This window comes from Trichomonas vaginalis, chromosome II (genome assembly GCF_026262505.1).
Source record: "Trichomonas vaginalis G3 chromosome II, whole genome shotgun sequence".
Taxonomy (NCBI): domain Eukaryota; phylum Parabasalia; order Trichomonadida; family Trichomonadidae; genus Trichomonas; species Trichomonas vaginalis.
The window spans coordinates 24,912,376-24,924,431 of NC_067204.1; the positions used below are offsets into that span (position 1 = coordinate 24,912,376).

The 12,056-nt window shown below is 30.4% G+C and overlaps 8 protein-coding genes across 8 annotated transcripts; 7 read left to right on the forward strand and 1 right to left on the reverse strand.

Moving 5' to 3' along the window:
• Positions 1 to 606: 606 nt before the first annotated feature.
• Positions 607 to 1,529, forward strand: TVAGG3_0604800 (uncharacterized protein; the record flags this gene model as incomplete). The annotated part of the gene is made up of 1 exon (XM_001579299.2): positions 607 to 1,416. The coding sequence occupies one exon, from the start codon at positions 607 to 609 to the stop codon at positions 1,414 to 1,416; it is 810 nt and encodes a 269-aa protein (XP_001579349.1).
• A 172-nt stretch (positions 1,530 to 1,701) lies between these two features.
• On the forward strand, positions 1,702 to 2,488 carry TVAGG3_0604810 (proteasome regulatory particle assembly; the record flags this gene model as incomplete). Its single annotated transcript, XM_001579298.2, has 1 exon — positions 1,702 to 1,995. One exon carries the CDS (start codon positions 1,702 to 1,704, stop codon positions 1,993 to 1,995), a length of 294 nt encoding a protein of 97 aa, XP_001579348.1.
• A 760-nt stretch (positions 2,489 to 3,248) lies between these two features.
• Positions 3,249 to 4,853, forward strand: TVAGG3_0604820 (armadillo (ARM) repeat-containing protein family; the record flags this gene model as incomplete). The annotated part of the gene is made up of 1 exon (XM_001579297.2): positions 3,249 to 4,769. One exon carries the CDS (start codon positions 3,249 to 3,251, stop codon positions 4,767 to 4,769), a length of 1,521 nt encoding a protein of 506 aa, XP_001579347.1.
• A 58-nt stretch (positions 4,854 to 4,911) lies between these two features.
• Positions 4,912 to 5,669, reverse strand: TVAGG3_0604830 (signal recognition particle 9 kDa protein family; the record flags this gene model as incomplete). The annotated part of the gene is made up of 1 exon (XM_001579296.1): positions 5,126 to 5,446. One exon carries the CDS (start codon positions 5,444 to 5,446, stop codon positions 5,126 to 5,128), a length of 321 nt encoding a protein of 106 aa, XP_001579346.1.
• A 188-nt stretch (positions 5,670 to 5,857) lies between these two features.
• Positions 5,858 to 7,214, forward strand: TVAGG3_0604840 (uncharacterized protein; the record flags this gene model as incomplete). Its single annotated transcript, XM_001579295.1, has 1 exon — positions 5,870 to 7,072. The coding sequence occupies one exon, from the start codon at positions 5,870 to 5,872 to the stop codon at positions 7,070 to 7,072; it is 1,203 nt and encodes a 400-aa protein (XP_001579345.1).
• A 186-nt stretch (positions 7,215 to 7,400) lies between these two features.
• Positions 7,401 to 7,968, forward strand: TVAGG3_0604850 (uncharacterized protein; the record flags this gene model as incomplete). The annotated part of the gene is made up of 1 exon (XM_001579294.2): positions 7,401 to 7,968. A coding segment is annotated over one exon (568 nt), but the record flags the coding sequence as incomplete, so codon positions are not given.
• A 152-nt stretch (positions 7,969 to 8,120) lies between these two features.
• TVAGG3_0604860 (regulation of vesicle fusion) lies at positions 8,121 to 8,963 on the forward strand (the record flags this gene model as incomplete). Its single annotated transcript, XM_001579293.1, has 1 exon — positions 8,121 to 8,963. One exon carries the CDS (start codon positions 8,121 to 8,123, stop codon positions 8,961 to 8,963), a length of 843 nt encoding a protein of 280 aa, XP_001579343.1.
• Positions 8,964 to 9,361: 398 nt separating this feature from the next.
• TVAGG3_0604870 (amelogenin-related protein family) lies at positions 9,362 to 11,353 on the forward strand (the record flags this gene model as incomplete). Its single annotated transcript, XM_001579292.2, has 1 exon — positions 9,922 to 10,797. One exon carries the CDS (start codon positions 9,922 to 9,924, stop codon positions 10,795 to 10,797), a length of 876 nt encoding a protein of 291 aa, XP_001579342.1.
• Between the last annotated feature and the right edge of the window lie 703 nt (positions 11,354 to 12,056).

The following is a 12,056-nucleotide window of genomic DNA, read 5'->3' on the forward strand; positions in this document are numbered from 1 at the left end:
TTTGGAAAACGAAATTATTATTTATACAACAATTTAATATAAATTATATATCTACTTTTCAGAAAAGTGACTCTTATATTACTTTTCAAAATTAAAAACGCATTCAAAAAATAATAAATTCCAAAAAATAGATATTCATACTTAAAAAATTAAATATATTAATATTTAATCTTGGAAAATATTATTTAATAAGTTTGAAATAAATTTGCCAAATTGGTGACCAATCTTAAAACTAAATTGAACGAAAAGCATTAATTCATATCTATATCCCTCTTTTCCAAAACTCTCAAACAGTTTGAATTTATGGAATGTTGTAAGATTATTCAATAACAATACCAATCTATAATTGTCACAAAAATTTAATCTCTTGTCATCGGCAATCATTCACAAAAAATTGAATGACATTGAGAAAATGTCAAATCAAGCTTGGATAAGTCAATATATTGCTTCCTATAATGAAAATTATCAATTGATGTTTTCAAGCCAAAATCCCGATACAAACTTAAGAAATCAAAAATACTCCTTTCTACTAGACAAATTGATTTCACAACTAATAAAGACTTGATTGGAAAATATTCACAATGGAAAAAAAAATTATTTTCAATAATGGAATCTAAGACAGAGCGAGAACGGTCCAAGCAATTGTTTCTTGCTTCAATAAACCAGAAATTGAAATCACTCAACCCAGGAGATGCACGTTCTCTAAGACGAACAGTACATTCACTCACCAATTTTGGAAATGAGTTCAAAAATTACCGTACTGTAAAGCTCAACAAGATTCCAAATACTGTTATTATTGGTTTCTGTCGTGTTTTACAGACTATTGGATACTCCGTTTACCTGCCACGAGAAGCTGACAGATACAATGAAATCGCAATCATGTGTATCCAAGAGACATGGGGACTTGGCCTTAGTGAGATATTCAACAGTACCGTTTTTACTAAAATAGCGTTTCATCCAGGGCAAAGCATCTACAATGCAGATCAAGTAGCCAAATCTTATCATGAAGCCCTCAATCTTCTTCTTAATGGTGTCAATTTTAATGATATCATTGATTACCTTCATACTAACGAAAATTCTCCAATCACTTATGCTGCTGTATGCAAGAAAGATGATCTTGCCGTGATTGTTACTTATTCCAAGTTTGCAAGTGCCCACAAGGTTCTTTCAACTATTGTCAAGCATCATGACCAAATTATTTATGTTGATTCTCGCATAAATAAGCTGAAACCAAGTAATGATAACTTTAATGGTTCTGATAAGTCTTCTGAAGAAACATTAAGTGATTCCTCGGTTTCCTCTCCAAAGTATGTCCAGCCACCTCCATTACCTTCAATCCTTTCTATCTGTCCTGATTATATCAACAGAAGATGGAGTAATGATTTACCATTAGTGTTACCACAATTGAACATCTAATGTTTATTGACGAAAACTTCTTAACTATCAGTCGGAAGTATTTTCTCCTCTTAATTTTATTTTGTAAGGCAAATTTATTTTTTGCTTGTGCGCATTTTAAGTTTATTCATAAATTATGTTTGTTTCATAAGTTTACTATTATTTTTAATTTCCTATTTCAATGATAATGAAATAAAATATTTTTTGAAAAAAATTTTCAGTTCTGGTGAAAAATTACCACCAAAATCTAGATTTTAAAGATAATCTAGATGGTAAAATGCTGTTATAAGACTTTTAAATTTTTTAATGTCTGAACAAGATGTGAACCCAAGTAAATATAGTGAGCTGCAAAGTACCTTTAAATACAATATCGATATATATAATGCGTTGTATCAGCTGAAAACGGAAAATGAAGAAGATTTAAACTCAATTTACAAAATAATCAAAACAGAATTGATTGATTCAAAGAAATATCTCCCTAAAAATATTATAAGAGATATTTTAGATATCATTCCGTATAACAACCGCTATACAAAGTCATATTTATCTCTTGCCAAACTGATAATTATCATGTCACAGAGGTTGATAGTGCTGATTTAATTTCAAACTTCCTATTTTATAAAGAATATGGAATCAAATTAAATAAGTCTAATTTCAGAAAATTTACATCAAGAAATTTAGCTATTCATACAAAAAATACAATTTACAAAGCAATTATGTATAATGACTTAGAAATATTCATCCTATTCACCGAAAGAGATGGATTTGATAAAAATCAAAAACTTCAATGAAAAACCGCTCTTCATGTTGCCGCATTTAATCATTGTAAAGAAATAGCCAAAGTTCTTATTTCACATGATGTCACCCTTTTCCCTCTTTCTGATATATTCGAAGATGAATGGCACTAGATCTATTCTAAAAATATATATGACACACTTTGCGACAAAAAGTAATAAAATCCATAAGATAGTGGGATGGAGAATAGAGTTCCATTCATTCAATGATTACAAAGTGAGGATACACATATTTTGCCAGAGAGGTAATTCCATTTTTTAATGAAATTGTTTTATGATTACTAAAGCCCCTATTTAATACGTAATTGGGAAATTAATAGAACCATTTCCCATAATTCATAAGCTTTCAACAAATATTTTTAAGTACTGCATAATGGAAACAATTCCAAGTATTCATTAGAAACTATAAGATATTTTATAATATATTTTATAATATATTTTATAATATATTTTATAATATAAGGAGAATGCAGAGAAAAAAATTTAAGGAAAATTTAAGGTAATTTATGAGTAGGTGCCAAAAGTGCTTACTCTTAAACAACCGTCGGATTTCCGGGTGAAATCGTGACACACTTTCGTCTTTCGTAGGCGGTGGTGGTTGTTACAAAAGGTAACTTCGAATGTAGCGTGAAATCTGCAAAAAAAATTCTGAAATTTGAATGGATAACACAAAAATTGAATAGTTTACGTCAATAAAAAAGAGAAAAATGAAGCCAATGTGTCTCGAACCTAGGACTTAGAGCAGCAATCCCACTGTTTATCACATTACACTACATGCATCTCTCACCTAAGTCAATGAGATCAACTATATGATAACTTTTTCCCCATTATATTCTTGTGGAAAAGTGACAAATAGCAACTTTGACCCTCTCTCGGTAATTTATAAGTAATATGTGAACAATCACGATATTTATATTAGATATCCTTGAACATCAATGTTTTTGTATCATTACCCCTGAAAAAACTATTTCCATCTTATAAAATTGTTTCAAAAAAAAAATTGAGATTTTAGAATTTCAATAGTTATTCAATTTTTGATAAAAGTAAAAATTTTAATAAATGGAATCCGAATATAAGGACAATAACGAGGTAGAAAAGAAAGTTGAATTTATGAAATCACCGAAAGAGAGGTTTGCTAAAGATAAGAACAAAGAAAAAGCATCCAAATTTAATATCGAAGACTTCGAAAAAAATATGGAAGCAGCATCTAAATCTATCGAAACAAATTTCACTTCTGCTGAAAGTATAGATACAATCAAATCTTCTCTTGATAACATGTTCAATTCTTTAAACTTTTCACTTCAAATTGAAAAAGAAGTACCAGAGATCTTGAATTATCTGAAATCAAACGATTACATAACGTTTTTACATATCTTAATTATGCAAAAGATTGATACAGAAATCAATTCTTGCGCATTAAAAATTTTAGCTCTAATTTTGACGTGCAAAATTAATCATCCAATATTCGATAACGAAAGTATGAATACAGATTTCGTTGGAGATCTCTTTATGCTATCTCAAGATCCATCAATTTGTACTGAAAACTCAACAAATTTAGATCCAAGTAATATCAGCATAAATAACATATTTTCTCAAATAAATATGCCAGTACATCAATACGAATACATAAGAAGGTCAGCTTTAACAGTTATTTTGATGATTCTACAGCGGAACTCGGAAATTTTAGAGTTTGCTGCAAGTAACAGCGATTTCAACGACATACTAACAAGTTTTGAAGATCCTGATTACGAAGTTATTACACTTGTTTGTAATATTTTCCAAATTTACATTGAAAGGCTTCCGAACAATCCAGAGACAGACATATTCATTGAATATATCTTATACCACGCAGAAATTAACTACAAACTCTTCTTGCCAGCATTAAATGGAATTTTATCTTATCTTCATTCTCCTGACGGACCCCAGTTTGCCAACGAACTTGCTACAAGTCCAATAGCTCAGACAATACTTAGAAGTTACTCTAATTACTCCTTAGAGTTCAAAAAAGTGATATCAAAGATTATATCTCAAATTTGTAAGAAATCTGAGCCATCAAAGAGGAGTTATTATATATCAAAGATCGATATCCCTCAGTTTTTCACTAATATTACTGATCCTGATGCCATTATTATTTCAATTGGCCTTATTAAGTCAATTCTTGTTCATAATGAAGATATCAGTAATGAATTCTTTACTCTTTCTATCAAAATCCTTTTCGAAAGCCTAAATAATGGAGTTTTCCAAATTAAGCGAAAAGCCTTTGTTTCAATAGGAAGAGTTATTGACAGAATTGAAGAACAGTACCTAATTTCACTTATAAATGGCTACCAATTGATTGATCTCATTGAAAATTTCATTGATGACCAAGATCAAGAAGCTCTATTATCTTCCTGCATAATAATGAGCAGAATACTGGTAGTTGATAATGAAGAAATCAGAAATTCGGCAGAAAATGCGTTCTTTTCTGGAGATATAATTGATATTGTTGAATCGTTCGAAGATTCTGATAACACATTGCTTCAGAGAGCTGTAATTAGGTTCTTAATGATACTTGATGAGAGATCGTCTCAAGATAATTAGAATTTATGAATAAATATTTTTGTTTTTTGTTTATTTTCATTTATTTCTTATACATATATTCGTGCAATTACAAAGAATCTATTTTTGACGTTCTCATTCATTAATTTTGCTGAGATTTTTAATATGGAAAGATTTTCTAATGGTTAAAATCAGTTTCAATAAGTTTTTATACTCAGAAACGATCAGAATTAATATGTTTTATGTTATTTTCTAATGGCTTATTATAAAAAAATTTTAGAAAGAAGATTTGGTCTCAAATTCATGAGAGACTTGGCCAATTTGTTTGTAATATAATGTCTTTTTATTCATATTTCAAATATAGAAAGAAAAAATAATAAGGCGTCTAATATCTAAAGTTAAATTAACTTTTCGTTTGTCATGAGGTGGAGTAATGAAGAAATAATTCTTTGTGATTCTTTGAAGTCATTTTCCTTTTCTATATTAATCTTGTATGCGTCTTTGCCGTTGAAAATTTTCATAACAAAAATGTGTGAATCCTTTTTATACTTTGTTGTGAGGCGGGTCTTCTTTGGATCTGCTTGGATCATTTCTTTTGCTTTCTCCTCGAAGACTTTGATATCTGTTAAGAGCACCATTGACAGCTGGGCGTCAAATGATGTAAACTTCTCAAAATTTCCAAGATCTGAAAAATGCTCCAACTTGTTGTAATCTATCATTTAGAGCCTCACATACACAAGCACTTATTGTGTTAGTAAGCATGGTCAATGTATCTTAGTTCATTGATTAATCGAATAAATATCGATGATCAAAGAGATAATTGAACAAAAAACTGGCATAAATTCAATACAATTACTATAGGTATGCTGTGAGAGTGAATATTTCATATGATTGCCTATTAAATCAGGATAAATTTTTCCGTTTCTTCTATTTTTTCTTCAACAGCATCAGAATAACTTTAAATCTGGCTATTAATTAATGGATCTTTAATGGTTCAAGCTAATTTACATTAATCTTTGGAAGATGACTTATGATTGAGGCGTTTGAGGTTTTTTTTAATGCAAAAATAATTATTTATCAAGAAAGAATCATAAGTTCATAATAATGAGGAAATTTGTAATTTCATAAAAAAAATTACTCAGATGGAATCGGAACAACCTGTAACTCAGGTTGTGCTTCCAGAAGAAAGCCAAACGCCAACAAAGCAAGATCAAACAGATGCAGTCAATCAATCTAGTCCAAATAAATCCACAACAACAGATAATCAGTCAGTTACTTCAGAACTTTCAGAGAAAGCCAAGGCTGAACAAGAAACTTTAAGAGAATTAATGTGGAGACAGCAAAGGGCAGTTCGAGATCGCAATTATTTAGCTGCTGATAGGTATCAAAATGAAATAGAGATAGTAAACGCTAGAATCATTCGTGAAAATATCGAACAGTACTGCTACATGCTTCGTGACGCTTTGGATCCTGTTTATAAGGCAAACATGCAGAAAATTAAAAAATTCAGGAAACAATGCTTCCAACAAGAACTTGCTCTACGTACAGAGATATCTTCCAAGTTCCAAAACACCCAGCAATTACATTTGGCTTGCTTAAAACAGTTTGATGAGTCCCAATTTCAAACTTATTCCAGAATTTTGATCAATTCTGAAAACGTTAAATACAATAGAGCAATCGATAAGGCTCGCAAACTTGCAAATGAAGGCAAATTTGATGAAGCTGATATGGTTGCAAAAGAGGCCATAGCTGAAAATGGCAAACTTTTTGGCCAACGCGAAGCTGACTTCACAGCCGTTTACAAGCAAAAGGTAAAGCAATTACTTGACGAACAGACCAAAGATTTTACAACTTTATTAAATAGCTCGAATAAAACTCTCGAAGAGCTTACAGTTACAAGGGAAAGAATGGCAGAAACACTCTACAAATCAATGAAATCTGATTTGGACCGTGTATTTGCTAAGCATCTCGAGAAATTGAACAAACATTTCGCCAATTTCTCCAATCCTCACATGGAACCACCTCGCGTTATCCTCAATGAATATTATCACAACTATTTGGCCAACAAATCCATCATTGAGCCACCAGTTATGACTATTACACAGGAAAAGCAGCTCAAACAGGAAGCTGAGAGGATGAGACAGGAAAAGCGTGCTCTGAGAGAATTGGAAAAGCAGAAAGCTGCAGAAGAAGCAGCTTTAGCCGCTGAAAACCAAGAATCTCAAGAAAATGCAGAAAATCCGGAATCCCCTGAAAAACAAGAGAATCCAGAGACACAAGAAAACCAAGAAAAACCACCAGAGCCAGAGAGTAGCCCAGCTCCTGAAACTCCTGCTCCTCAATAGATTCTCATTCAAAGTCTGTAAATTTTTTTCATTATTATATTTAGACATGAGTATATGATACTTTTTTTCTTTATTATATTTTCCCATATATTCTATTTCTATAAAATAATTCCGATATTCAACTGTTTGGAATAAAATCTTTGGCTTTAGCACACATAGACATATTTTCTATTCATATTTTACAGTTTATGATTCTATTGTTTGAAGAATATCCTAGACTTAAATCTTATTTCAATCATAATAAGATTTTCAGATTTAATTCTGACATAGTATGAATACTTTTGAGAATAAAAATTATTTTGTAACTGTAGTAATTTCATTTATTTAAATGGATTCCGGAAAGAAAATATTCACAGTAAGTGGTGCTTCTATATTTGAATCAGGAGAACCACATCCTGGCAAGTTACATATGAAAGATCAAAAAGGCATCATATCATTTCAATGGATACCTGATAAATGCGATAATTTAAATCTTGATACAGACAATATTGAAGGATCACAAATTTTCATATTCTTACATTTACTTAAGAAAATAACCAGAACTATTGGCGAAAACAATTCTACAATAATTCGATTCCTCGTTCCAGATTCTCGCGCAAATGTCACTTTCACTTTCCCAGAATCTGAAATAGCATCAATAGAACAAATGTTTACATATCTTGTATCACAAAATTCTGTTGTTCCTGTTCAAAACGATCCAACATCGTTCAACATCAACATTGAGATAGAAAAAACTCTTAGTTGCCCAGATAAATTTATTCTTTACAACAATGTTGCCTATCTTCAAGCAAACAGTGTATCCATTTCTAAGCTTCTGGAAGATTCAAAAGAAATTGATAAAAATCCTATTACAAAACAACAGTTTGAACAATACTTTGATGCATCTGGTCATCTAAAAGACCTAAATGCACTGAAAAATGATATTTTTATCCATGGTTTATCTGATGATATCAGGCCATTAGCTTATTTATACATTTTCAACGTTTACAAGCCAGAATATACCCCAAAAGAAAACGAGCAGCACCTCGATACACTTTATGAAGAATTCATGCACACACTAACCCGTTGGCAGAGCCAAATTCCCGATCAAGAACAGTATTATCATCCATTTTATAGTGTCATTGTTTCAGATGTCAGAAGAACGGATAGAAACCAATCCCTGTTCACGAATGACGGACCAGCACATAAAGCACTTCAAGAAGTATTGATCTGCTATGCAATTTTGGTTGCTGATGTCGGATATATCCAAGGAATGAGTGATTTAGCAGCAGCATTAATGCAAATTTATTTCAAAAAAGTGACAGATGAAAAAGTGACATTATATAATGATTCAGAAGTTGAATTCAATAAAGCAACTAACCTTATTTTCTGGTCATTCTATGGGTTATTGAAACTTACTGGAAATGACTTACTTTTCAAGAATATGGATTCAAACAGGAATTTCATTGCTGAAAGAGCATTTTCTCTTTTGCAATCACATATTTCGCCAGTTTCCAAATGGCTTTTGAGTGTTCAACAAGAGAATTTGCTGTTCACGTTATCACCTACATTGCTTCTATTAAGAAGATGGTTCCCTCTCCAAACATTGTTCATTATTTGGGATAGATTATTCTGCCACCAAGATCCTCTTTCTTATTTGAGATTTTTGATGACAGCTACCGTCGCTTTGACATTTCCATATATATGTATGCAAGGTTCGTCAGGTGGCGATGTATCAGCTGGATACAATAAATACCTTTCTACACTGAAACCTGAACGAATTCTTCAAGTTGCTGATGCTTTGTTGGCAAAAGTCAAAGTAGATATGATGCACACGCAATGGATCTTCATGAAATATCCAGAAGAACCATTGGAGACAGAATATAATCCTAAATTCATTAAAATTGTTTGATTTAGTAAATATTTTGATAATTTTTGTGAGAATAATTTTTTTAATTAAATTATCATAAAATCGACTTTTTAAATAACAAGCTTTATTGAAATATGAATTATTAATATAAAATATTGTCAAATATGATCATAAAAATACGTTGAAGTTTGACAATAAAAAAAGTTAAGTTGTGATCGGGTTAATCCTTAGTATTCCATGCAATAAACAAATTTTTAACGTCTTGAATTAACAGCGATTGATTTCTGATTTCAGATAGTTTTTCTATGAATAATTTCAAAATAATCGACAAATTGAGAACTTCAAAATAGTCACTTTTTCGGATATAGGAAAACTAAATGTTATAAAATTAATATGAACATAAGAAATACATATATATTAACAATGACTTAGAATTTTTCTGAACATTGATTTTGTGATATGAAAAATAAAAATAATATATTTGATAGCGAATTTTTATGATTCCAACAGATTGCACTACTTTAGAATTCTTTTTAAAGCCAGAAGCAAATAGTTCTTATACATTTCAACGACATATGGAGCCATCAAAAAGTTACTGCTTGAACATATTTGGCCCATATAAATTTTTAACTGATTTATACACTAATCCACATAATGAATTATTCTATTACCAAAATGGCGATGCAACTAAAGGCAAAAAGCTAGATTCAAAAGTTGAAACATATACTAATATGCTGTCACTTAAAATTACTAATTTAAACTTCCAAGGCTTTTCTAATGCCAGTGTTTTTTTGTTGATGGAAGATACTCTTTTTCTCAAAGCTTATATTATGATGTCGAGGTAGGAAGATTTGATACAAAATATGCATTCCCACGATATGCTCCAGATATTCCAACATATCTCTTAGGTCTAGATCCAAGATTAAAGTATGGCAAAAACTCAATTAATCTCAATAACATAACACAATTCTATGTAATTCCAAAGGATACAATCATTGTGATGACAAATTATGATGGCATTGATGGCAAAATTACATGCAGATGGAATGAATTACACCTAGGAAGAATTCTGGCAGTGCAAGTTCAGAGTAAATCTATACTAACGTTAAGTAGTAGAGAACAAACAGAGTGTCATTTCATCTTATATAAATTCGATTCATCTAAACTCGAAAATCGTATTGTAATCTCGGGTAATAATGAGATTAAAATTAAAAATGATGGCTCCAAAGAGAAGATTTTGGTCGTTGCGGCCGTTTACGATGGAAATGTTTCAATTGAAATGAATAACGACTTTAAACCAGAAGTTCTAGATGTTAATGGAACTAAATTAAATACACTAACATCAACGGAACCAATATTAATAATCTTTAATAACACTCAACGAGTTAAATTTAAAGCTACCATCAAACAAGCCAAAACCGGAACAGATTCCACTTATATAATTGATTCATATGTTTCAAATTACGAGTTTGGATATATTTCTTATAAAGAAAATGGAATTTGGATTTCAGAACAAAGAATTACTGAAGAGGAAGATAGTGGCTCCTTATCTGCAGGTTCAATTGCAGGAATTATTGTTGGATGCGTTTTCATAGTCGTTATTATTGTAGTAATAATAGTTTGCTTGAAAAAGTCAAAGTCCAAATCTAGCTCATCAAGTTCATCAAAGAAAGTTAAGACTTATAAGAATGACTATAATGAAGCACAAGCACTCAGTGATTTCCCTCAAGGCCAAGGATATCCTCCACCACAGCCTTATTATCCAAATCAAGGCATGCCCCAAAATCCTCCTTACCCTCAGCCTCAAGGATATCCACAAAACAACCAGACACCTATTTATAATGCAACAATCTCCCCAGATACACCTTATCAATAAATTTAATTCATAAATCAAATGTTTATCGATAATAGATCTAGTAAATCATATTTTAATCTTTATTATTCAAAAATTGAATATTATTTTTAAAAATAATATTCAATTCATAAAATTAATTTGTGTGATTATGTTTCAGATACAAAAATATGCTTTTTATTTTAAATAAAGACTGGGCTACGCTTGTGATTAGCTTTATTCATGCTGGTCTTGTTCTGGTAATTATAAGCTGAGATGAAGACTTTTGAACAAAGGAATAACGTTTACATATATAAATAATAGGTTGTATTAAAGTATTATGTGTATTAAACATTGATGATTTTTATCATTAATTATCTACATTGTGTAGTCATCTTTCGAACATATTTATTATTTGATAAAAACTATGTAAGAGTACTAGCTCTTATAATGCACTTGTGTTTTGCATATCCATGGTACATGCTGAAATACATTCATGAAAAAAACTCTCAAGATTTCAGTAGTAGATGAGTGCGGGTTTAGTGACTTTTTTTGTTACATCTATATATAGACGATGCATTAAAATATATTTATTTATAAACCATTAAAAAATTAACATTAATTTTAAAATAATTTATTTTTTTATCTTTTATAAAAGAAGCTATATATAGATGATGTCAGATATTCCGCGATTAATTAAACATTGTTTAAATCCTGAATGGGTTAAACTTCAATTTAAAAATGAAGATTGTGAATTATTAAATGAATATGAAAGCCAAAATAAGCTAATGAGGTATAAATATAATGATAAAGAATATTTAATTTCATGGAATCAATGGAGTCATAATCAAAGACCTCATAAACGAGAAGAAGAAATTGAAAATAATGAAATGGAAATCATTGATGACATTAAAGAGGATGGAATTCCTAAATTTTGTAGAAAAACCTTTAGAACTAAGTTAGGAGCATATAAACGTAGAGTATTAAATCCTGAATATCTTAAACATTTATTTAAAAAGGAAGACTGTGAATTATTAAACGTTAATGATTATGAAAATGCAAAATCAAAACTGAGGAAAAAGAATTTAACGGGTTTAAATATCATCCAAATAAAGTTTCAGAACTAGAAAATGAAAAACTTCAGAAAAAATTAAACGATAGACTTTCAAATGATCGTATTGAAAAAATAAATAAACTAGCAGAAGTTGCATTTAATAATGAAATATTTGATGAATATAACCTTGAACTCAGTGATGGACTTTAAGTCCTGGGCACTTTGTGCCTTGGGCTTTAAGGACCCGGGC